At 46.4% G+C, this 24,769-nt stretch overlaps 9 protein-coding genes across 9 annotated transcripts; 3 read left to right on the forward strand and 6 right to left on the reverse strand.

Annotated features, from left to right (window-relative positions):
- Positions 1–411: 411 nt before the first annotated feature.
- Positions 412–7,328, reverse strand: AOL_s00079g5 (uncharacterized protein; the record flags this gene model as incomplete). Its single annotated transcript, XM_011123880.1, has 14 exons — positions 412–460; positions 537–1,520; positions 1,588–1,773; positions 1,863–2,300; positions 2,372–2,444; positions 2,495–2,983; positions 3,051–3,250; positions 3,966–4,366; positions 4,801–4,827; positions 4,891–4,986; positions 5,058–6,461; positions 6,523–6,693; positions 6,767–7,245; positions 7,313–7,328. 14 exons carry the CDS (start codon positions 7,326–7,328, stop codon positions 412–414), a joined length of 5,013 nt encoding a protein of 1,670 aa, XP_011122182.1.
- Positions 7,329–7,678: 350 nt separating this feature from the next.
- Positions 7,679–8,194, forward strand: AOL_s00079g6 (uncharacterized protein; the record flags this gene model as incomplete). The annotated part of the gene is made up of 1 exon (XM_011123881.1): positions 7,679–8,194. One exon carries the CDS (start codon positions 7,679–7,681, stop codon positions 8,192–8,194), a length of 516 nt encoding a protein of 171 aa, XP_011122183.1.
- Positions 8,195–8,355: 161 nt separating this feature from the next.
- On the reverse strand, positions 8,356–8,808 carry AOL_s00079g7 (uncharacterized protein; the record flags this gene model as incomplete). The annotated part of the gene is made up of 1 exon (XM_011123882.1): positions 8,356–8,808. One exon carries the CDS (start codon positions 8,806–8,808, stop codon positions 8,356–8,358), a length of 453 nt encoding a protein of 150 aa, XP_011122184.1.
- Positions 8,809–8,827: 19 nt separating this feature from the next.
- Positions 8,828–9,830, reverse strand: AOL_s00079g8 (uncharacterized protein; the record flags this gene model as incomplete). The annotated part of the gene is made up of 5 exons (XM_011123883.1): positions 8,828–9,120; positions 9,187–9,263; positions 9,324–9,387; positions 9,458–9,692; positions 9,765–9,830. The coding sequence occupies 5 exons, from the start codon at positions 9,828–9,830 to the stop codon at positions 8,828–8,830; spliced, it is 735 nt and encodes a 244-aa protein (XP_011122185.1).
- A 753-nt stretch (positions 9,831–10,583) lies between these two features.
- On the forward strand, positions 10,584–12,555 carry AOL_s00079g9 (uncharacterized protein; the record flags this gene model as incomplete). The annotated part of the gene is made up of 6 exons (XM_011123884.1): positions 10,584–11,080; positions 11,160–11,690; positions 11,749–11,997; positions 12,056–12,272; positions 12,335–12,392; positions 12,452–12,555. 6 exons carry the CDS (start codon positions 10,584–10,586, stop codon positions 12,553–12,555), a joined length of 1,656 nt encoding a protein of 551 aa, XP_011122186.1.
- Positions 12,556–12,795: 240 nt separating this feature from the next.
- AOL_s00079g10 (uncharacterized protein) lies at positions 12,796–15,721 on the reverse strand (the record flags this gene model as incomplete). Its single annotated transcript, XM_011123885.1, has 5 exons — positions 12,796–13,122; positions 13,215–14,046; positions 14,120–15,033; positions 15,134–15,312; positions 15,367–15,721. The coding sequence occupies 5 exons, from the start codon at positions 15,719–15,721 to the stop codon at positions 12,796–12,798; spliced, it is 2,607 nt and encodes an 868-aa protein (XP_011122187.1).
- A 344-nt stretch (positions 15,722–16,065) lies between these two features.
- Positions 16,066–17,426, forward strand: AOL_s00079g11 (uncharacterized protein; the record flags this gene model as incomplete). Its single annotated transcript, XM_011123886.1, has 2 exons — positions 16,066–16,851; positions 16,935–17,426. 2 exons carry the CDS (start codon positions 16,066–16,068, stop codon positions 17,424–17,426), a joined length of 1,278 nt encoding a protein of 425 aa, XP_011122188.1.
- A 291-nt stretch (positions 17,427–17,717) lies between these two features.
- Positions 17,718–22,071, reverse strand: AOL_s00079g12 (uncharacterized protein; the record flags this gene model as incomplete). Its single annotated transcript, XM_011123887.1, has 14 exons — positions 17,718–17,788; positions 17,846–18,048; positions 18,105–18,778; positions 18,845–18,960; positions 19,017–19,110; positions 19,171–19,335; positions 19,383–19,832; positions 19,903–20,465; positions 20,552–21,035; positions 21,089–21,499; positions 21,557–21,685; positions 21,750–21,870; positions 21,938–21,978; positions 22,045–22,071. 14 exons carry the CDS (start codon positions 22,069–22,071, stop codon positions 17,718–17,720), a joined length of 3,549 nt encoding a protein of 1,182 aa, XP_011122189.1.
- Positions 22,072–22,695: 624 nt separating this feature from the next.
- Positions 22,696–24,696, reverse strand: AOL_s00079g13 (uncharacterized protein; the record flags this gene model as incomplete). The annotated part of the gene is made up of 10 exons (XM_011123888.1): positions 22,696–22,775; positions 22,836–22,942; positions 22,999–23,143; positions 23,212–23,769; positions 23,831–24,053; positions 24,111–24,248; positions 24,312–24,339; positions 24,412–24,471; positions 24,546–24,570; positions 24,630–24,696. The coding sequence occupies 10 exons, from the start codon at positions 24,694–24,696 to the stop codon at positions 22,696–22,698; spliced, it is 1,431 nt and encodes a 476-aa protein (XP_011122190.1).
- Positions 24,697–24,769: the final 73 nt, after the last annotated feature.

The following is a 24,769-nucleotide window of genomic DNA, read 5'->3' on the forward strand; positions in this document are numbered from 1 at the left end:
ACTTGCTAGCGTGTGGAAAAAAAATATGTCTCGTTCCCGCTAGGATCGTGAGGTTTTCTAAGATGAAGGATTATTATTAGATGGAATTGTAAGGTGATATAGAGTTGGAGCTCAAGTCGAATTGTGAACCGCAAAGGAGGGCTAGCTAGGGAGGCGCTAGGGTTCTACTACCGGCGTTAGGTACTGAGCTATTAGAGGGCCGCAGACGCACAGCGCATGAAGTGGGAATGGTTTTAAGGATATTATTCTCATGATACTGGAGAGGCCGGTGTAGGAATAATGAATTTGGCCTAAATAAATTGGAATATGTGTCCCAAGTTTCCGCTGACGCGGGTGGCTTGCACCCCTAAAAAGTTGAATATAGTCGGGCCTATTCCAGTGCCACAAACACATTAGGTAGTTTGACAGCCTTTAACCTCCTGATGATCCTAGACCAAGTTGGTTGATATCGAAACCAGCACTAAGGCCGAAAAATTGATACCTAACGTATTGCCGTTAACATAGTCCGATATTTATTTAGGCATAACATTTCTTACCAGTCCTCCACATTCAACGTTGTAGGTGCACTTTGCGCGAGGCCGGAGCTACTGTTACTCCAAGAGTCATCAGGTGAGTCCATCGAGGTATCGACGTCCAAGTTTGCTGCCCAAAGGGAGCTGTGATTAAGATCACCATTGTGTATGTGGCTAGAATCAATTTGCATATCTGGGCTATTGGCCAGATGGGTAGTTTCTTTTGGCTTTAGGGGGGGGGTTTGAAGAGAGCTCGCGAATGACTGAGAGGTTGCATCTACTAGAGAGCATTTAGGCGGCTGAGGCGTGGTGTCATGGTTCGAAGGGATGTTTTCGAGGCCACTGTTTCCTGACTCCTCCGGAAACAGTTGATTTGGCTGGAAGTTTTCCCATAAAGCCTGAGATATTGGCGGTGAGGATTTTGTTACCAAGAAAAAATCAGGTGGCGTTGCGGGGACTCCAATATTTGGAAGAAACCCAGAAGCATGTTGATGGTATGAACGAACATTATGAGGATCCGCACTCGTTGAGGCTGTATGTGAATTGCCACCAAACGGATGTTGCAGATTATGGCCGTGGATGGTCGTTGTTTGGCGGATGCTCTGTTGCTGTTTAAGACCTGGAGAGACCGTGGGGGTTTGTGGTCGTGACCTTTCGTAGGACATTTGGGGAGTTGGCCCTGTTGAAATGGTTCCGAGATCGATGTCTTCGAATTTCCTCTTTGAAGCCGTATCCGTGATTTTTCTGCTTGAGGCGTCGCTGCGTCTCGCTTTGTCGCCAGAACGGCGGTACCCACTAGTTTTGGCCAATCTTTCCTCCAGAGCCTTGTTCCCCAAAATAGAATCAAATAGAGTGTAAACCATTTTCGCAACTAGCCAAATCTTCGAAACTTCCTTCAAAGCTTCCATACATACTTTCATCCTGTCTTGGGTTATTGCAACTATCGCAGGTTGCGAGGAACGAACCTGATACACTTGCATTATCAATGCTGAAAACAAACTATAAACACTGGTGATAAGATCAGCCAACCGTGGTAGGTTCTTCTTTCGTTTGTTCGTTTGTTGGCTGGACGTACATGAAAGCTGGGCAATATTTTAATTCATCATGAGCCCTAAGGTTTTGTATGATGGTTGTTATGTTGGCTGCTGCTTGGAAGGCGATTTTGCGGGATGGGTACCCTGATATGGTATTGTTAAGATGAGCAGAATCGGGGAGGGTAGCCGGTGGCATATGCGCTCTATGCAACAGACACAAAGTCGTACTAGTTTTTTTTTTCGAGGGTAAGCTTATGGTTATATTGATTACTAACGTAAGAGCTTGCGATAGATATGATTGAGTGATTAAACTTACTAGTATGTAGAGTGGAGGAGAGCTGCCCAAAAATTTTGCCTTCGGACATCGTTCATATGATACTTCATCTCCTCCGGCAGGTTGATCATCCAATCTGCCAATGCCATATCACTGTGTGTGAGATCGATCACATGGTGCCTGCGAGTACGGAGGGCGACAGAGTATTGTTGTGAAAGTACCAATCCCATGATTTCGCAGAGCTTGACGTAATGAAGAAAAAACTTTACATGGAGCGGATTCGGCTTGTATTCCACGGAAGCTCCTGGCTCGTCTTCATCAAAGTCATCCTCGGATATCATTTCGACATCAGAATCATCTGTATTTATATGAACCGGGCGCCCGAGCGCAACAGCTACAGATCTATCGCGCGTAAACAATGTCCACCAGATCCTTTTCCATATTCTCTTATCTGCCCTGCTGAGCTGGGAACGTTCTACGCTAATAGCAAAGAGAAATAACTATTAATGCAACGGGTTTCCTAGGAGCTCCTAGCTAGGGGCGTAACATACCTCCGATGCATTCCAGAACCTTGTGCAACAACCGTAGCGACTCTGCTCCAATAAAAAACGTTTTTTGTAACATCTGACAATTCAGTTAACAAGTGTTTAACGGGTTTGAATTCCGCGAAATACCTTCCGGGCCTTCCCAATACCACCCCATCAATATAAGCGACTGTACTATGGTTACCCGATCGTCCTCGTAGTTTGCATCGTATAAAGCCTTGGCCCGCTTGTAGAACGTTAAAGCGGCCGGCGTTGTAGAACCGCTCGCATCCATGAGAGCTGGGTTTGTACAGACACGAGAGCCCGCAAGAAGCACCGCTTGCAGTAAAAGAAGGGATGGGGGGTTTGCGGGGTCCCTATACCGTTGCATAAACCTGTTGTGATTGATAACGGGGACGATAGGAGCGATATGGCGAAAGAAAGCATCTACCAACTCATCACAAAGCGCCCTTGGTGGCAACAAAAATGCTCCTCTTCTGTTGAGAATGTCAATTTCCTCGCTATCAAGCTCCGTAAGCTGGGCGCGGGCCCCTCTAATGCTCTCTGGCAGGGGGTAATGTACGACATCAGTGGCGCCGTGTCTGTCGTGCACCAGCAAGCTGAGATTAGATGATTCTCCTTATGTTTTCCAAAAGTGGCACCCGTGTTAGACGAATTCACCCAAGAGTTCGAGGTGGGTTCCTACCCAAGTAAGCAACTCGCCCTGCGTCCTTAATGGGGGCGCGAGCGAACTTAGGCTTTAGAAACTGAACAAAAGGGCTGGCTTCGGGTTCAGCTAGAGAATCCGGGGTGATCGTCGAAAGAGACGGTTCATCTGCTTCATATGGTGGCTGATCACCGACAACAACCCTTGGTGCGGCTCCAGGAGACGCACTTTTAGAGTCTCTAGAGTGACGTTAGACGGGCGTAGTCCATAAAATTTGAAGGGTTTACTGATTGAGTTTGACTTGCGATTCATCTTCTTTTTGTTTTGCTTCCGAGAGCGCTGCCTTTTTTCTCTTCGGTGTGGGGATCTTGCATTCGATAGAGAACGCGACGCAGTTGGTGCAGGGTACCCCCAAGCTGGCGGCATCGCATCGAACCTATCTTATCAATTAGTCTGTTTGTCTTCTTTCTGCCATCACTACATGGTGATCATCGAGGGATCCTTTCGTCCTTTCGAATGGGGGATAGTAATGCACACCTCCGAAAGAAAGAGTGCGGTACAAAACGATCGATATGGGGAATCAAGGAATAGGCTTCAATTAATCACAAGGACATTGGTACTACTGATTGAAGGGGTGCCAATTACCTTCCGTGCATGGCACGTCTTGTGAAATATGGCGGAGTCAGCAAACCCAGAATCGAGGTCGTGAGATCAGGAATTGGATATTGAATCCGGAAGGGCATACCTCACAAGCTCGTGATGCCCTTTGTCTATTTGAGAAGTACTCCGTTTAGCATTAATATCGGGCAAGCCATGCAATACCGAACCCAGGTACATTATATTCTTTGAACTGGTCGAGTATGCAAAAGCCGTCTGTGGATACAGAGGCGCTTCGGGGGGGGGGCGGTGGACCTGGATGCTGTGCTCTCCCGATTGGGATTGAGGTTTTCTTACCTGCGGAACCCCGAGTGACTCGTGCTCTGAGTTGTCGCGAATTGTGCGCTTCCTTGGAGATTCGAGGAGGCCGTGGGTGGGGCGTTTGTCCCTTCTTCCATCTCCATCATCATTTTTGCCCAAAGTTGGATATTCTGGAGATCAATATGGTGGGTGTCGGGGGTAGTTAGAGTATGAAGACGACGGCCAGGCGAAGGGATATTTTTGGGCGATGGCGACGAAACATTAAAGGGCACAGTTGGGCTTACGTTTTGGTGAGGTGCGGAATGGGCAGCCGGTGCTGGTGCGCGAGACAGGTTGATGTCAAATGTGGGTTCTGGGGATGGTTTTGTTCGAAACTGTGGCGTTTTATGCGGCGGCGGTACCCATTTCACCCCACGAGCGTGCACAAGCACAAACAACTATTACACCTGACTAATGTGGAAATGTATAGGTATCCAGCACATACTTTCTATGGCCGGCCTTTTTCAGATTCTACCGCAAATTTCAGTGCCCCAGAAAGACCTTGATATTGATATTGATTTACTGAGACGTTTGACGGATTTCATGGATCAATGTATGATGCATATTGAAAGGGCGATTTATTGTATATCATTATCACATGCGATCCGCCCTCGATTTTGTTGTGATACACATATATGGGAGGGGGGAAAGAGAGAGAGGGGAGAGAGAAGGGAAGAAAGGGAACGGGGGGTAGAGGGGAAGGGCAAGCGATATCTGATAAATACCCGGATACCTAAAGTAAGTGCCTAGGTAGACGGATAGCCCTTCATGTAACGAGACCTCGTTTTTCTCCTTCAGAGAAAAAAATTAACATTCGCCAGATTTTCTTTACCAATACCTCAGCATCTTCATCTAATGCCTGTCACAGGGGAGGACCGGGTTAGTTAGGGTGCCGAGTACTCTACCTAGGAAAAAAACTTACCATCTCCAGTTCCTTTACAAGGTCTGTAGCAGAGCCTCGCCTTTTGATGTGTTCCAGAACAAAATTAATAAGTTCTTGTTCCTGAACTCCAAGATACTATAGTTATGCATCAATTGTTAGTTGGATTTCAACCGGTAGCGGATGGGGTAGGATGGTATCGGGTATACTTCAACAATCTTCTTCTCTACGAAAGGTTGCAGTTTTTCTTTTATCATAGCATCATCCACAAATTCCCAATTGACCTTCCAGTTCCAGAGTCCATTTTTGTCGGATGGTATCTCCTGTGCTAGCGCTTTGACAAGCTCTTCTCTTGATTCATCATCCGCGCCTACACTATCCTCGTATTGAATCGGGACCAAAACCCTCCTTGTTTTCGAACTGTCCTCTTCTTCGTCCTCCAAGAGCCCTTCTATGTCGGCCACAGTACGCCTTGGCCTTGTTAAGTCAGTTGCTTTATTGCGCACCGAAGCCCCTAGAGAAAGTTTGATACGCGGCTGCTGGGGTTCTTTTCCAGAAACCTGTTCATCCTTATTTGTCACCTTTTCGCGCAATGAATCAACAGTTCTAGCTTCGGACGCTCTTTTCTCGCTATCTAGTAAACGCTCCTCCGCCGCCCTGTCCCGTGTATCCATTTCCTTCTCTCGGGATCGAAACTGGGCCCTATTTCTTATCCAAAGTGACCGATCGATATAGTAGTCTTCTACCCGGCGGTCCATCTCAACATCATCGTTCCACTCCGAAAGCCGCAAAGCCATGGCACCCCGTTCTATTTCTTCTCTCCTTACATCTTCTTTGTCTCTTACAGACTCTCGCTCGATAGCAGATGTGCGTGACCGCTCACGGTTTAACCAGCGACGCTCGTGGTCCAGGAATATGGCATCAACCTCGCGAGTCTTCTTTTGCTTTCGGCGAAACTCAAGTTCAGAGTCTGACGCATCAGAATCCTCATCTTCCTGAGGTAAACGGCTAGCTGATCCGTTTACAAACTTCACTGACTGGGCAGCGGGCCCCGTCGGGGCGGAGAACGGTATGTCGTTGCGCAACCTTGACGGGCCGATTGGTATAGAGTTTGGCCCGGCAGATGGGCCAGTCGGTGCAGAAGCCGGTGGAGAAACGAATCGATAGCCCCGCCCCCCGGAAATACGGTCACGCTCTTGTTGTTCAATTTCTTCCTCCCGTTTTATCCTTTCAACGTCTCTCCGGTTCGAGCGCTCTCTGAAAGCCGCTATTTCCTTAGAAACGGTTTCCCGCATGTCTGCAGGGATGTCTGCCAGCTCATCATCTATAGTCAGGGATATCGTTACGACCTCGGGTTGCCCTTGGTCTGTTTTATTCAAGTCGTCATCAGTAGAGTCTTGGTTTTTGTCACCGTTCCCGGTTTTCTCTTGCTGTCTCGCGTCTATATGGCGATCGGGGTCGGAATATTCAGAAATTATACCACTGATAGCGAGACGAATAGACTCGTACCGGGAACCTTTGTCCACAGCGCTCGATCCTCCATCTGCAGCATCAGTGGCCTCTTGGGTTTTTAGTTTGTCGAGGATGTCGTCCGCACGGTCATCGTTAGTCACCTATCACAAAAAGGGGGTCAGATGATCAAGCGGCAACGTATATTTCGGGAGAAGTACACACTGATATATTTGAGGTCTTGTCATGATCGTCTGGGTGTATGATACTCAGTTCGTGGATGGCGGTAAGAGCTGCTAGGACCCCCTCGAATGTCTCGTATTCGCAAAACCCGTAATTTCGGGGTTTCCCCCCCTCATCAGATACTCGTATCCATCGTCGGACTGGGCCTGCGGCCTGAAGTTTCGGTCAGCAAACAAAATAATTCGCAAAGGTCCGATTATTATCTAGTGGGTGGAAGCGTAAGAACCTTGAGAATTCGTTCGATCCATTGATCTTCTAGAAAAGGAGGAAGCGACCCTACAAAAACCGACTTTAGTTGTTCCTCAATAGTCGGTGGGATAAATCCAGAGGCAGATTCCCTCGTGGAAGAATTCGAATTTTGGTTAAGGGGGGCCTTTGAGTTTGGAGGAGGGTGTGATAGACCTGGGGACTGTTGGTGCGATGATCCACCAGGTAATGGTTGTTGTTTTGTCGATGCTGTCCCCAGCCTAATGATCGGAGCATTGAAGTTAATGTTCGGGAGACTGGCAGGTGGCGTGAAGGCAGGAATGCCTTGACGGTTAGGACCACTAGCTTGTGCTGCATGAGGGGTGCTGCCGGGTGCACCAGGTGCTGTAAAATTTGGAGGGCCGGAGCCGGCAGGGTTTAAGCCAGGAGGGAAGCCAAAGCCTGGAGGCATCTGAATGCCTGGAGGGGCCTGTATTGGGGGCCGTCCGTATGCATTTTCTGCTCCAAGGTAAATATGCTGTTAGCAGGGGGATAGGTAAAGGCCCAAACGGCGGTAGCGGCTTACGATTGTATGGGTACATCTTGCTTGGGGTTTGAGATTGTGATGGAAGCGTTGATGGAGTGAAGAAAGTTTGAAGTTGTTTTGTTCACGCCACGCGCTAGATTGACCCGCGATGTCAGGCTGTCCATAGCTGCTCTCTAGCTGTGTTATTGTGTCCTATATCGGGTTAGTACAAATTATATTGCCTAATCAGGAAATTTCCAACAACATAAAATTATTTGTCTCGTGCCAGACTGTACCGTCGGGTACATAAAATTATTATATTTGACATGCCCCACACACAGATACCACGGCCTCGGAACCTACCTACCTACTTACCTACCCACCCGCCCGTTTATCCTTGATAATTCCTTCAGGCCCAACTACATCATGTCCGCCGCCCTCCGTGGCACTTTCTTAGCTGTCCGGCTGCCCCTACGACTGGCCTCAATTGGCAACCCAAACTATTCAATTTCTCGAAGATGCGGCCCAATTCTAGCTCACACTACTCAAATATCAACTTCCATCGTCCGACTTCAAAGCAATTCCGCCCAACCTCTAGATAAGGTTTCATCTATGGACTGGACTTCAAACTCCGCTACATCTGTAGAATCTCCTGTTCCAACAATACCACCTTCCTACCACTCCAAATTACCCCCAAGACTTGGTTCTACTGCTGGCAGGAGCATCGCTGTTCGAGGGGGTGATGTCGCTGGAGCATTTATGCAGCTTAGACGGATATGCGCCGAAAATTCTATCATCAGGGATGCAAACGCGCAGAGGTTTTATGAACGACCTGGAGTGAAAAAGAAGAGACTGAGGAGAGAACGGTTCCGTCGACGGTTCAAGGAAAGCTTCAAACGAATGGTTAGTACCGTTCTCGAGATGAAGCGCCAAGGTATATAAGGAATCACGGTATTCAAGGCAATGCGGTAATACAGAACGGACAACATAACAGGGTTGGCCAGCGGTTCGGATCTTTGGTGAATCTAATTAATATATGTTACATAATAAAAAGAAACGAAGAACCAGCATTGAATAACTCTCCCCTTCAATTTAATAGCGATTCAACTCTCAATTAATCTATCTTGTGTACTCGAATATGAACTCCCTTGTCTGCGCCGGAAAAAGTCTTCATTTCTAACCCCCCTAACCTCCTCCGGCTTTACACACAACAAGTTTTCTTCACCACTGGCTTTCTTTTCTTTGATATATTCTCTTATGGGAATCATTGCGGCATCCCTACAGGCTTCTTTCATATCGCTCCCACTCATCCCAGCAGTCCGCTTCACTAAATCATCAAGGCTAAAGCCCTCCGGCACGTCAAGCTTTGTGTCCTTGAGAATAATTTTTAGTATGCGTTTCCTTTGCTCAGCATTTGGTAAAGAGACTGCAAATCTCTTCGGGAGTCGTCGGAGGATCGCTTCATCGATGTCCTGGATTCTGTTCGTGGCTCCCAACACGACTATACGCGGTGGGCGCTGGTCCACCGTGGACAACAGTCCATCCCAATGTGTCATGAATCTAAGTAGGCGCCATTCATTTATTAGCTTGTTCTGGCCCTGTATTAAGGTGTCTTCTCAAGATCTTAATTACTAACTCTGCTTTAACCATGGTGCTGGCTTCGTGATCCGAGCTGCTTCTACTGCGCAATACAGCGTCAATCTCATCAATAAATATTATACTAGGCTCTAGTTTCCGAGCCAGGGAAAACAAAGCCGCCACAAGCTTGTTACTATCACCATACCACTTTTCGGTAAGTGTGCTAATATGGAGATTGATGAAACAGGCACCGGATTCATGGGCCAACGCTTTTGCAAGCATAGTCTTGCCTGCTCGAATGATTAGTTTTTCATTTTCACTGTTAGGGGATACAATATGATGGTTTGCGAGCTTACCACAACCGGGTGGCCCATAGAGCAGGACACCCTTGGGCGCAGAGAGGAGTGATGAGTGATCAGAGAACAAATGAGGCCTAGGCACAAATTAGCGCATCGTTACTTTTGCACTTTTGTCTTAGAAAGGGTGCTTTTACACAGTGAGTGGATATATGACTGATTCTTTGAGCTCCTCAATAATATCGCCTAAGCCGCCAATATCTGTGGTGAAGTAATGTAGTACGTTAGCCCGCATGACTCCCAAAAATGTCAATATTTTCCACTCAGATACCTTCGAAAGAAACGTGGATATCTTCAGGCGCAACCACCTCCATAGCAATGGTTTGTTCATAAGGACTCAGTGCTAGATCCGCTCTTTTGACATCTCTTTTTGTGCCGGCGTCGGCATCGGCATTGTCGAGCCTACGGAGGATGGCAGAACTTCGTTTACGGTTTTCTTCTTTCTGGTCAGCCTCGGGGTCAAAACGTCGCATAGCATATTTGATTAGAAAATAAGCTGATAGTTGCTGTTTGGATTTATTAGCAGAGTATCGGTGATATCGGCTAGGAAAGGGACACCAAAATAAAGAAGCACATACAGCTGCTGCGATGAAGAGAATGTCGGTGATAAACCTAGTAGACCGCTTTGCACCGGCGCTAGACATGACGAATGGGAGTTGAATAGAGAATATGGCGGTGAGGAGGAGAAGCTGAAATGTTTCTTAGTAGTTATGGCCAAGATACCTTTCATTCGGAGGTCCAAGTCGACAAAGCCTTCTCCAGTTCTCCCCGGTTCAACGCGTGTTTTTCTGTGTATGTGAGTTGTTGCTCGGAGCCTGTGGCTGCGCCGCAATTATTGTTGTTGTTGTTGATGTTGTTGTTACGAGACTGCTCCTGCTACTTTACCGAAAACGACGTCTGCATGTGACAATTCATTAGCCACTTAAGCTCCATGCATAAACCTATTGTGTGCAGATGCATGTGCGTGTGGCTAGTGCGAAATGACGTCGAAGGGACATTAGTTTCAATGTCAATGCGACCCGACTTCGGTGGTTGTCCGGACTGGTTATTGATCGGGCGGTATCCTCAAGGCAATTGAACTGGGGGTCGAGTGCTCCGTACGTAGGTAGTTGGGTTTAGTGATCATCCGTCCGTTCCCGCCGGAAAAATTAGGTACACACATGTCCCCCACCTGTGCTGCCCCTCACCTTATCGATATCCACTCAGCTGTACAGCTACACAGAACGTCGAGAATCGAACACCCTAGGGACAGCTGCACTTAAAACCACCGCAAGTACGCCTATTTTGGCTCCTAGGCTCCAAATTGAACCCTATCCAGTCTTTTGAACCCAAAGAACCTCTCTCCACCTCAATTCAGCGAGCTACCTAATTCTACGCCCTCCAACATATACCTCAACATGTCTTTCGCTCAAGCATCAGACCTACCCGCCTGGAAGGCCCTACAGGAGCACCACGCTGCTTCTGGGAAACTATTGATTCTCAAAGATCTTTTTGCCAAAGATCCCCAGCGTTTTTCCAAATTCTCTCGCACATTCAAGAACACGGCTGACGGAAATGCCATTCTTTTTGACTTCTCCAAGAACTTTGTCACCGATGAGACTCTTGGCTTGTTAGCAGATCTCGCTCGAGAGGCTGGGGTTGAAAAACTCCGAGACGCAATGTTTGCGGGAGACAAGATTAACTTCACAGAAAAAAGAGCCGTTTATCACGTTGCCCTCCGAAATGTTTCGAACAAGCCGATGCAGGTCGACGGCAAGAGTGTTGTAGAAGATACGAGGGACGTACTTGAGCACATGAAGGAGTTTTCGGAGCAGGTACGAAGTGGGTCTTGGACTGGCTACACGGGCAAAAAGATAAAAAGTGTGGTAAATATTGGCATCGGTGGATCCGATCTGTAAGGGTCTCTCTCCCAGCATATATTTTCTCTGATCGAAACTGTTGACAATTTCGCTCTTTTCCTACTTTCAAAAAAGTGGGCCTGTGATGGTCACCGAGGCTTTGAAGCCATACGCTAGTAGGGACATAACTCTTCACTTCGTCAGCAATATAGACGGCACCCACGTTGTTGAAGCGCTTAACCAGTGTGATCCGGAGACAACCATTTTCCTTATTGCATCCAAGACGTTTACCACAGCTGAGACCATCACTAATGCGAACACTGCAAAGGCCTGGTTTTTGGAATCTGCCCCAGAAAGTGCTATTGTTAAACACTTCGTAGCCTTATCAACCAATGCCGAGGAGGTCGCAAACTTTGGTATTGATACCAAAAACATGTTCGGTTTTGAATCTTGGGTTGGCGGACGATACAGCGTCTGGTCTGCTATCGGGTTATCGGTTGCTATATATATTGGGTTCGATAACTTCAATGAATTCCTCGCCGGAGCAAATGCAATGGACAGGCATTTCGTCGAGGCCCCGGTCACAGAAAACATTCCGATAATTGGCGGTCTTTTAAGCGTTTGGTACAGCGACTTTTTCGGCGCACAAACTCATCTCGTGGCTCCGTAAGGGCTAACATTCTTGACAAGCCGCAATTTCATGATTACTGACGATTGTATATAGTTTCGACCAATATCTCCATCGATTCCCTGCCTACTTGCAACAACTTTCTATGGAATCCAACGGAAAGGCGATCACTAGAACTGGCGAGTATGTCAAATATACAACAGGAGCTATTCTGTTCGGGGAGCCTTGTACCAATGCCCAGCATTCATTCTTCCAATTGCTTCACCAGGGAACAAAAATGATCCCAACTGATTTCATATTGGCTGCCCAAAGCCACAACCCTGTTGAAAGTAACAAACACCAGAGGTATAAAAATGCCCTTCTCTAACCATCCCAATTGGTAGAGGTCTAATGATTTTAATAGGATGCTTGCTTCAAATTTCTTTGCCCAATCAGAAGCTCTTATGGTAGGCAAAATGCCGGAGGAGGTAGCCAATGAGGGTGCCGCGGAGGACTTGGTACCCCACAAGGTTTTCCTCGGGAACCGCCCAACAACCAGCATCTTAGCCACGAAGATCACCCCTGGCGCCTTAGGTGCGCTTATCGCTTATTACGAGCACGTCACATTCACAGAGGGCGCAGTAAGTTGCACAAGTTCCAAAATAGTCGTTTCAGATTCTAAGAAACTACCTGCTTCCTGTAGATTTGGAACATCAATTCCTTCGACCAATGGGGTGTCGAACTTGGCAAAGTTCTCGCTAGTAAGTCTTAGAATCCACCCCCCCCTTATAAACGTGGGCATGTGCTGATAACAAAATAGAAAAAATCGGCAAAGAATTGGAAGATGATTCGACAGTTTCTGCCCATGATGGAAGTACCAACGGGCTGATCAATGAGTTCAAGCGTCTCTCAAAGCTTACATAGGGACTGATCGGTGGTTAAAAGTTTTCTAAGAGTTTTAGGGCTAGTACTTGTCTTTTTGGAACCCTTCTTTTTCTACTTTCTTGGTTCACTGTTACCTAGGTAATCGAGTCTGAAAATTCACTTCAAAGTTTTTATCAACCTATATCGTCGAATTTGCTGTTTTCAAAAGGGAGGTCTGAGGGACTTGAGTATTTTCTGTGAAAATATCTAGAGTTACTTTCTTAGATGTGTGAATTTTGGCTATGGCTCTTCCAAACTAGAATTCATGACAGCGTTCCCATCGTTTGCTGTCGACAGCCTAGCACAGAGACCTAGGAGAACGACCGTCTCCGTCGCAGCATAATAGTTTAAGGCATCAAGAAGTATTTTAAGATGTCGGCTAAAATTCTCCTCGTACTTTTTGAGATTGTCGCTCAGTTTTTCGACTTTTGCAGCCTCATCGGGTCCCAAACTAATGGCTCCGGAATTTGAAGGATTAAGACTTGGGTCCGCGGAAACAAGCGCCCTAGATAGATGCGAAGTATAGGAGGCAAACATTGTGCAAGTTTGCATAATTTTGGCATGAATCTGGAGAATGACGGGTTCTCTCAAGTTAGTGTGTCTGGACATGAGACTGTATTAACTCACCCCTTAGAACTTCTAGGGCTTTGAGGGCATACCTTAAGAAGTTTAGAATTTGTCAGCATACATTCTTTCAAACAGGTATCCAGAAAGTCTACGTGATTCTGCATCAGCTCATCGACCGTTTTAACGCTTCCGATTCTTTCTTGAAGGCTGTGCCAATTTGGCTCCAAAACTTCGGCTGTGCAAAAATAGAGAAGTTGTTGAACGAATACAAGCATTCTTGCCCTCAAAGTAAAAGCCCCCCGTTTCCAACGTTCGATTGGGAGGAAGCGAGAGTGGTGTCGCCAAGATATGACCTTGGTGTGGTCTTGCCATGCGCCAACAAGGAGAATTTCGAGATGCCGGAGGGATAGTAAGTACCGAAATATTAGTTGATACCGGAGTATTGTCTTCCGAGAGATAACTAGAGAGAGAGGAAATGGAACCGCAAAGTCGAGTTCCATTGCATTGAACCCTGTTATTGACTTATCGTCATCCAGATTCGAAGAATTACGATGATCCTCAGGGAGGCCAGACCCTTCATCCACGCCACTAACACTAACAATTCTCATCAACCATTTCGTTAAGCCAATTTCATTCATCTGGACTCTGACATCCTCTTTGAAGGGGTCTCCTGCCGCAATACTTCCGGGTTGCCGCAAGGTTAGATCGAGGAGGGATTGTAGCTTTGCGACGTTGACGTTCTTAGCCGGTTTTTTTAACTCGGACGTTCCTAACTCCAAGAAATACGAGAAAAAATCGGATTGGTCTAAGAAGAAGTAATGTTTGAGGGAGCGAAGGCGTGCTCGCAGGCCGTGTGTCGTTAGTAGTAAATTAAGGAGCGATTCGTTCGCGTGTGCGTAGGCGGAGCCAACATTATCAAGAAAACTAGAGAATAGGTAAGCCTGGGCAACTTTCCCCCAAAACCCAGAACGTAAAATGGTGAAATATGGAGGCGTACTTTGGGTCATCGAAAGTTAGAGGAACATCTTTTACTTCCTTGCTCACATCGACACCGCCACATTCCCGAACTACATTCAGATATTTTCCTGCGAGCAAGACTTTTTCCTTGACTGCTTCAAGCTGTGGAGGTACATCGTTATGCCGGATAGTGTATCTTTTATCCCAGTATTCATCCGTGTAATCTTCTTCCAGCCGTTCCCTACGGATTGATTTTGTTTCTTTGATCAAGAACTCAGAATGGGCATCTTTAATGACACCATGGTGAAGCCACTCGTTAAGCATTACCATATAAGGCATTGATGATTGTCGAAGGAGGTATTCAAGTAAGCTTCGAGTAGAAGGGTCTCCAGCCATGGAATTCAGGCGGTTTGTGATAAGATCGAGGACTGCGCCACCCTTGCATACTTTCCTTCCCATAACAGGCCCGCCGCCGGCAATATTTGCACCATCTCTGAGTGATTCTAATAACAATTCAACGTCATCTCCGGCAGAATCCAGGTCATCATCTTCAAGCAAGGAGTTTCGTCGCAAGATTTCCTGGGCTAGCGAGTATAATTGCGAGAGAGTGTGGGAAACCGGGATTGTACTTAGGTGAAGGGTGTGTAGGGTGAAGCTAGGGTTAGATAAAAATTGGTGTTCTAATTGCGCGATGAGTACAAGATAATCCTTCAACAACTTCCTAATCGCAGAGCAGAGAGCATGATTGATAGCACCAAATTCGTCTCGTGATTGCACCTCGACAAATGCATCAAGTGCAGCGTAATGTCTTGCGACTTTGAGGAGTGATCCTAGAATGTCTTTTATACTCGGCTCAAGGCCTATAGGGATTCTAAATTGGGGACCCGCTAAACGCTCAGCTTCGACAACGGGGTTATACTCTTCCTTGAATCGGAGGAACTGGCCTTCGAACCCCTATGTCATGTCAAAAGATGGGAATGTTAGGTTGATTTGTACTCAACAGGTGCCGGGGCCACAAGAATTGTAACGAAGACAACAACATTTGCATTCGTACCATAAAACAAAAAAGCAGGTCCTCAATGACTGCAGCTTCCTGAGCCTCTGGGCTCATCTGCTCTAGCAAGGTCGGGCCCTTGACAGGAGTGATAGTATTTGATAGCGGAGGATAAGTCGTTCTGGAGGCAAGAGGAGCTGTAGTCTGCTGCCTCAATGAAACTTCGGGGGACCAGGAAACTGTAGCGGATTATGAGTGAAATGACCCATGAATTTTGGAAATGACAAGACAACCTATCCCATTGTTGCTGGAAAAAGGGCCCGATCTGGGCTTGTCTCTGTTCGGAGCGCTGGGAACTTCTCTTGTTTCGTTCGGTTTACGTTGTGCAGACTTGGTGACGAGAAGCGCTGTGTTCGTAGCTATTGTGGTTGTAGTGGTAGTGGTTACTCTCCGATCCGGCTTTGACACAGGATTGCCGGGACGAGAGGAGGATGGAGGAGGGCCCGCGTGGAGAGGCGTAGTTCCACCTGGCCGGTGCGACCGAGGAGAAACAGGGGCGTCTGTGAGGGAGGCCGAAGGGCGATTGGAAGCTTTGGTGGAAATCGAGAAATCGCGAGCGTGACTAGATCGAGTAGGTCGGTGTGACATTGCTGATGGGGTCGAAATGATCAGTGGTCTAAGAAGAAGAAGAAGAAGAAGAAGAAGAAAAAGAAGACGCTATAGAGTAGTACCTGATTACTTACTTCAATGTTGAGAGGAGGAGGAGGAAGTAATAGTGGTGATGGTGGTGGTGGTGGTGGGTGGGGGGGCACGTAGCCTTACTTAAGGTCTGACCTATATACTCAGGTAGGTCCGTGTTACCTAACTACCTTCTATGTACCTCGTACTGACATAGTTACATACTTCATACCTCTTAAGTACCTTGAGCACTTAAAGATCAAAGATCAAAACTACCAATCGTCACCTTCGTCTACATCTACACCATCTTCGAGATGGCTATCCCTTCCGACCAGGCACCGATATCTGTAACGACGGCCCAATTACCGCCATCATCGTCGTCCACCGTCCCGACATCGCCCCGCCTCCCCTCCCCTCCACCGCCTGTCGAAGACTTGTCGAATCCCACATCACCATCATTCATGTCAAACCCCGGTTTCCCTGTTCCTCAAAACACCCCGCAACTCGCCCCGAATAGTGGAAACCGAAGAATTCGTAAAGGCACAAAATTAAAGGATATCAATGGTCCACCACTAGTCCCTCTTGCGGAACTCGACTCTGCATTTCAGCTTCAGGAACATCTAGCTGCCCTTCTGTCCTCGACAACGAATCCTGCGGGCTCCGATCATATATTACCCCTCTCGCGGAAAGATTGCGACCGTATCGCAAGTTGCCCTGATGGCATCGATGAATGGATGTGGTGCTACGAGTTGACGAGGCGCCTCACGCGTGATCTCAACCATCTCGTTGTTGGCCTTCTGAGCGACAATTGCACCGAGGAAACCTGCCCAGAGATGCGTGCCTCGTTATGGCAATATCTTTGTGCAGTCCATGATCCCCCCCGCTCTTGTTGCGCAATGGATTATTCCGTGCATACCTTGGATCATGCTGCAAGTACCCTTTGCTCTACAAAACACTTCCCCAGCAGACTTAATATCAATGCAAATGGAACAAAACAACTCTCGAGTATCTTTCGCCGGCTTTACAGGATATTTGCGCATGCTTGGTTTTTGCATCGAGGTGTTTTCTGGGATGTTGAGAATGAACATGGCCTTTATGTGGTATTTACCAGTCCCAAGTCCTCTTGTGTCCATTATCCTATTTCTGTTTTAACTACAGATCTCTAATTTGAATATATCTCTAGTTTTTTCGAACTGTTTCGGACAAGTATAATCTAATCCCGGAAGACAACCTCACAATTCCTAGCGCGGCCTTTGACGGCACTGCTAGAGATGATGGTGCTGATTTCATAAGGGCCAGCCTAGAGAATAAAGGCTCCGAGCATGATTCAGACCTTGAGGATGATTTGGATCAGGATACTAATGATTCCAATGGTCGCGAAATCCCGGTCATTCTCAACAATAGTGTATCCCTAGACGATGTATCCGAGAAAATAGATGGTAGCCAACCTAAAGAGGTCACCGATTTCGGTGGACCTATGCCATCAGAGGACTTCCCTTTGTTTGTTCTCTCTAGAGAGGGTGGAGGGCTACCTATATCAAGCCGAAGCGAAGAGCTTGAATCATCTGGTACTGATGCAGTGCCCCTCGGCTTCCAGGGTGATACTTCAAGCTCCAATGGGCATCAGATTGAACTCAAGCTTGATATTGGTGGCGATGAACCCCCTGAGAGGTAAATAACGGCCCAGTATACCAATTACGGTGCTCCACACTTTGTGTGGACCGCGTCTGCAATACGAGACTAGGTATATCAAGAGTTTCATTTTCCAAATTACATGGGAACGATATGTTTTCGCTGGGCGAGCGAGCCCCCCGCATCTAGTGGGGAAAAAGCGAGGTTTTAGATGGATATTTGAGTATCCTATGATAATACTGTAGAATAAACTATCAAGGGGCCTGTAAACTCAAAGCTTCTTGATAAGACAACATAGGACAAAGACTAGCATGGCCATCTCAAATTACCTCCCCTACCGCTTGCGATTGTGTTCCCCCCCTTTTTCTTGTATTACAATGCTCGTACCATCTTGAAATCGTGTACCTGCAAGTTTATTGTTAGCCACAGGAATTCTACCTTAGGGAGTGGAATGGCACTCACGGAAGATACAGTTTGCGTTTTGGAACATTCCGTCCTTTAAACTAACGACAATGAATTGGGCTCCCTTGAAGCGAGTTTTTATAAGTCTGCCAATATTCTGGGTGTGCGAAAGATCCAGAGCGGCATCAACTTCGTCCAGAATATACATGGGAGCGGGTTTAAATTGAAGCAATGCCAAAATCAGCGACAATGCAATCAGCGACCTAGACCATAAGTAAGAAGAAATTCGAAGATGGGGGTACGACATCAATTTTCATACCTTTGGCCACCACTCAGCTCCGTCAAACTCTGCTTCCAGACTTTTCCAAGGGAAACTTTTACTTCAAGCCCTTCAGTAATATCCTTGCCTTCTGGAGGTTCAAGCTTTGCAAAACTCCCAGGTAACAACTCTGAGAATATATGGCCAAAGTCAACTGTTACTTTTTCCCATGTTTTTTTCAGAGCATCTCGCTTATACTCGTCTAAGCTCTCTATAGTCTTCGTGATCTTTTCCTTGTCACGAATAACGGTATGGAGCATCCTTTTCAACGCGACCTCTTTCTTCTCCACACTGTCAATCATGTTCATAACCTTTGGGTTGATCTTCTTTTTCATCCCCAAGAACCTCTCGTTGATAATTTTCAAAGAAGCCCTACATTCCGGTATATTTTGGTTCTTAAAGTCGTAGGGGCTTCCTGCACGCCCGAAGTTCTCTTCTTCGTCTTGGATCCATTCGTATTCGTCTTCTAAGGCCTGGAGTGCTTGTTTCAGAGATTCTTGCTCCTTCCTAACTTTCTCAGTTTCGTGCCTGAGTTGTTGGAGTTCAAGACCTTCCTCCACAATTCTGGTATTTTTGGCCTTCACCGCCTGTTGAAGAGATTGCAGCTCGTCATCAAAACCACTAAGTTTATCCCTCTCTCGCTCTAACTCTAAGAGCAACGATCTGTGGCTTGCCTATATTTTAAGGCGATGTTAGCTACGACTCAGATGGAATGCCCATTATTTCACGTCTTTTCCTACTTTGACACTGGCTTGTTCTTCTACCAGATTTTGTATTTCAAGTTGTTGGGATGTAAGACTTAGGCTGGCTTCCTCGAGTTGCTCTTTTGCGGCCGATAGATCGCCACCAGCCTGCTCTAGTAAGACACTCCTAGTTAGCTAGCACAGGGGTTGAAAGGAAGGAATGAAGTACCCATTTCTAGACGAGCACCTTGATATTCTTTCTGGAGAGCTTTCATCTGCTCCACTTTTCTCCCAAGTTCTGATTTTGCCGCCGCGACGGATTTCTTCGATCATTAACATTCGCCTTGAAGAATCGGGCCAAGTAGAATTGAGATTCTCTATACCTGAAGTTCGGCAAGCTTCCCGTCTTTGTTTTTTGTGAAATCTTGCATATCTTGTCCTATACGCTTTATATCACCGATGGCATCGATTTCGGCCTTTTTATAGTTTTCAATATCAATTTTTAGGGTTTCTATGGTCCCTCTCCGTTCTTTAACCGCTTGAATTATCTAAACAGCCGTTAGCCATCGTCATTTTGCGCGCAATAGTAACATACATTAGACGAAGAGTTATTGTTGATTTGTTCCTCCGTGATTTTGATCTCATGAAGCTTAAGGTCCAACTTCTGTCCAAAGTCCTTTGCTTCATCTAGACGTTTCCGTTCGCCCTCAATCTTTGCCTGGATGGTTTGAAGTTGAATTTTTTCCGATTCTAGTCGCTGTGTCATTACATTGAGTTCCTGGAGAGTAATCAAAACCCCACTAGATGTCGGTGCACTTCCACCGGACAATGTTCCGGAGGGGTCGTATACGTCTCCATCCAATGTGACGCTGAGGAGGCGAACAGAGGGATCGAACGTAACCCGCTGTGCCGTCTCAGCGTTCGCGCAGACTAGTGCAGAGCCGAATACATATTCCATTGCCTTCGCAACTTCTTCACTATACCCAATCAAAGATAACGCGAGGTGCACTTTCCCGGGTGCGAGTTTGTGGGCCGATTCTACTCTCTATTTGAGGACAGTGAGCGTTATAGAGTTGGGTAAGTGCATGGAAAGGACTTAGCCTGAGGATCCCTACCTCTTGTGCAGCTTGATATGCATTAATCTTATTCAAAGGTATGATCGTCACCCGCTTTCTAAGTCGGCCGTTCTCAAGCAGCTGAGCACCCGTAACTTCCGAATCAACAACGACGTTATAAAGCCTTCCACCAGCACATATCTCCAAAGCCGTTCCCGCTTCATACTTATCCTGTGAGAGAGAAAACAATTGAGCTACAAGACCCTTAACCTTTGACCGATCAAAGTTTGCCACTGGGTCAGAATATGTGAATTCTATGCTAGCAACCTTCCGACGGAGCTTATCTATCTGCTCTTGGATTTGTCGGATATTTGATTGGGTAGACAGCTGGGCTTGTTTCATTCGTTCTTCAGTGCCTTCTTCGTACCCAAGGCTTTGCAAGTTTTTCTGAATGTGATCGGCCTCACGTTTAAGAGTTTCCAAATTTCGATATAGACCGGCGTTCTGTTCTATTGCCTTCTTTGCTCTAGGCTCATCTTCTCGAATGCGATTCTCAAGATCTGCAATTCGAAGCCTAGCTTGTTCCTGGGCAGTAGTTGCAGCACTGAGGCTGTTTTTAGCGTCTTTAAATGCCGTATTGGAGATAAGTTAGTATGTGTACATGGGAAACCTCAGTTTAAAACTGAAATATACATAATCCATATCCTACCTTGGAGTTGACTTTGGTACCCCGACTGCTGACCTTCCCTTGCAGCAACGCCAGTTTGCAACGACTGTAAGAGATCATCCTGTTTGTCCATATTCATGGTGAGTTGTTCAATGTGCTGTTTTGCTGCCTCATGACCGCCTCTGAGATCATCGAAAGCCTTTGTTTTATTTTCGAGAAGATTCTGGGCACTATTCAGCGCGACTCGGCCCTGATCGACCTTCGATTCCTCTTCTGAGAGTTGGACATTTTTTAAGTCGAAGAGGGTTTGCAAGCGGACTGTTTCGTGTGAGGACTCTTTTACCCTTTCCTCTAGTTCTTGGAACCTTCCTCCTTTCCGTAGTTCCATATCTCGCTGAGACCTTACTCTTTGGATATCTTCTTCGAGTTTGTTGATCTCTAGTTTCATCCGCTTGGCCCCACTCTCAATAAAATCGATCCTATCTTCCTTCTTCTGGAAATCGGACGTAGCGCGGGAAATGCGCTCCTAGAAGAACATATATAAGCTAGGTTCGTGGAATATCAATCCTCGACCCATACCTTGCCTTTGAGATAGTCATGCGCAATGACAACTCTCGAAAGCCTCTCTAGATCAGACTGGGTTTGCTGAAAGTCTAGAAATGCTCGTTTCTCCGATCTGAGCTTCTCAAGCTTCGGCTCTATTTCTTCTTGCAACAACGTGTTTATTTCCTGGACCTTATTGTCCTTTTTCGCCATTGTTTTAAGGGCTTTGTCCCGTCTATCTTCAAACATTCTCGTGCCCGCAGCTTCTTCGATGAGTGCAAGGACTTCCTCGGGTTTCATATTCAGCACTTTAGTAATTCTTCCTTGCATAATGAGGAAGTTCGGGTTGTTGATGTTCAACTGAACCGATTGAAACAAATTCTGAACGGTTTGCTGCTGGGCGCGATGCCCATTTATAAGGTACTTGCTTGTACCCCCAAGCACGATCTGTCCCAGGAGAGATATCAGCACCTGGCATCAAAGAAGTTGTTTCTAGGGATGTACCTGTCTCGTAACGCTTATTTGGTTGTGTTCCTCAAACCCAATGGGACTTCGTTTTTTGTCACTGTTATCGAAAACGATGGTGACGCTCGCCTTGGTGACACCTGCCTGACCCCGCTTGTAGATTAAATCCTGATAAGGAATATTAATTTTGGTCTCCTGAGGTTGATTCTATTCGTAGAAATCTAGGGCGCACCTGTAAATTCTGCGCTCTGACGGTACTCATGTTGGTAATCCCGAGAACAAAGCATATTGAATCCAGAATATTCGATTTGCCACTACCGTTGAGACCGGTAATTGAATTGAAGCTCTCGTCCCTGCAAAGTAGCAGAAGCTTTAGTCGAGTAGTCACTTTCTCGAGCGCGTTTAGAATGATGGATGTACCAGCCAGATATAACAGTACGGACAGCGTACGACTTGAAGCCCTAAAACAGAGTATATCGTATTAGATTTGGGAATGTGGGGTTCTTGAGGGTGGTTAGAGAACTTACGTCTATGATTATTTCGATTACTCTCATGGCGAAAGATTCTATCCCGCGTTTTGTAGAAGGTTGTTGTGTTATCGGTTAATCGTAGAGGGCCGCTGTAGAATGCGCTGCGAATTTAGCTAGAAGCTTGCCTCTTGTTGTTGCTGTGCATGCTTGTTTGCTTGAAGCAACACCCCGCGTGTGTGCTTAAACACGTGACATCGGCATAGGTACATACCTGGTACTTCTTAGTACTACTCAAGATATTACACACGCATGTACATGTAGATCATTATAAGGTAGATTTATACTAAACGCTTCAGCCATTATTACGAGGTTGGTATATACCTTACAAAAATAGCTGAGCCACTGTCGTAGTACCTGCGGTTTCAAGATTTATACTGTCTCGCTTTTTCTTTCTTTATTTATTTGAAGATACCCCGTAAGCGTATACATAAGCCGGAAGTACTAATTGAACTTGGGCTATTCGAGAGGACGTTGTGGTTAATTTCCAAGTTGGTATGCATTTCAGTCCCTATTCACTTCACAAAAGTTTGTGATTCTATAATTGAACCCTTCTGATAGTACCTACGCATTCATTCTAACTAACCCCAGAAGACATCGAGATACAACCTAGCTATTGCTACTAGCAAATAAGTTCTATTCCGTATTTGCCTACTCTGCCCGGTCAGGGTTGAGACCATCGATATCCAAGTCCTTACCCTCCATTATTTTGTATAGATGTTTCACATCATCTGTTCGTTTATCGTTGTCAGCAAAAGGCCTGTATAGCAAGACAAATGAGATGTTCTTACCAGTACAAGTCTCAAGATGGCTGCTTGCATCTAAGCTCTTGGAAACGAAGACGTTATCACTTGCATCATCCAACTGCTCCCACAAATCGAAAGGCTTCGCCAAAAACCTGCAGGCCGTTTAGCATTTGGAACATTAAGTCGCGCCGAATTAGTCGGTACTTACGTTTCTTCGATAGGCTCCAAAAGCTCAAATCCAGCCTTGAGTTCGTGTTGAGGGTTCTGCGTTTCTACGATTGTAGAGACAATGGCAATCCAATACCCCTTCGGGCAAACGTTATGAGCAGATGAGATAACGGCAATATAGATATCTTACCCACCCACCCACAGCCGTCAGAACAGAGTGTTGCATCAAAAGTGGGGAGTGTTATTATCTTACCATTCTTTCGATTGGCTTCGCTCTGAGGAATGATTATTTGACCGCTGTCACTGTTATCGGTTCCCTTGACTGGATGGTTCAATACGCAGATCGCACGAACAACCTGTTGCCCCGTCCTTTTCTTCTTCTTTCCTTCTGCGACATAGTTTGGGGATGCTAAGACTCGTCCCGTTTTAACGACAAGGTCGACATACTCACCGTCTTTTCTTGGGTTCTCGAATTTGATTTTGACTCCAGAGACTTTACCGTCATCAGCATGCTCAAAGTCTAGAACTTCGGTGTTAAGCATGTATGTCCCTCCGTGAACCGCTGAAAGACGAGTGAAGGCGCTCGGGAGTTCCCCCAGCCCATAAAGCGGGTATATATATGGGGATTTCCCATACATAGCAACAGATCCAGCGTAGAGTTTGATCTTGTTGAATGTTTGGCGTGCAGGGAGCTCTAGGTAGCTGTCATCAGAGTAGAGGGCCATCGCATGACCAACAAAATCTCGAGTAGGTTCCTCCAGACTGAACTTGTCGTAGACGGATTTCATAGAATCCTTCTCAAGGTTCATACCTGTTAACCTGTTTAGTTTTTTTTTTTTTTGTTTAAAAAAAGGGGGTCTAGTTTAGACTACCTTGATGTTGGGGGCCTTTTGCGTCATCATACGCCGCAACAGACTCGAGAAAGGATTTAAGACGTCCTTTCTCCATTATCCCTATAAGATTCGATTTCGCCGCCTCCAAGGCCGTCGAGGGGACTTTATGGACCCCAGATCCTCCGAGCCCGAAGAAACCGCCACCCGAACCTCGAAATACGTAACTTCCGGCGATTTGCTGGAATTGAACATTGTCTTGGACCTTTTAAACCCTTCCCTTAGATAGAATCTTAGAAGTAGGGAGGTCGAAATAACATACCTGCTTCAGCTGTCTGAGAATACGGGCAAGCTCGCCGCCTGCCATGAGGAATTTCGGAATCAAATCGATGTTCCAGTCTCTGTCTTTGTCCAGCCCAGCAGGGGGCTTCGAACCGTCTCCTCGAAATTTCTCGTAAATCTATGGCGGACAGAAAACGTCATGATAGGGTCCTATATTAGAAGATTTATTCCGTATGCCTACCTGGCTCATCTTCAGGCTTGCCCCTTCGCTGTAATTCGTTAATCAAGGGAAATTAGTGTTCATGTATTAGGAGAATAGTAGCAGTATTGGGACGACGTACCCGCCATAGTAGGAATTCGAATCGATATGGAGGACGCGTTTCCCTTGCACACTCATAACCCTGCGGTTCAATACGAGTTAGAAAATCGAACTATCTCCTGGGGTTCCAAATTCAATATCACCAGACACTCTTACCCAGACAGAATGGTTTCAGTGAGACCTGGGAGCCACGGTAGTTAGCACCGCCATCGTCGATATCCAACACAAAACAGTCCTTACCGGTGCCCATCACGACCACATCGAACCCCTTCTCCAAATCCTTGATTGGATCTTGACCGTCATCCATAATGAATATGAGATTTCCGCTTAATTGAAGGTAATTGGGGTTAATCCTACGTGTTCGTCAGTTGAAGTACGCG

Source organism: Orbilia oligospora (genome assembly GCF_000225545.1).
Source record: "Orbilia oligospora ATCC 24927 unplaced genomic scaffold scaffold00079, whole genome shotgun sequence".
NCBI lineage: Eukaryota > Fungi > Ascomycota > Orbiliomycetes > Orbiliales > Orbiliaceae > Orbilia > Orbilia oligospora.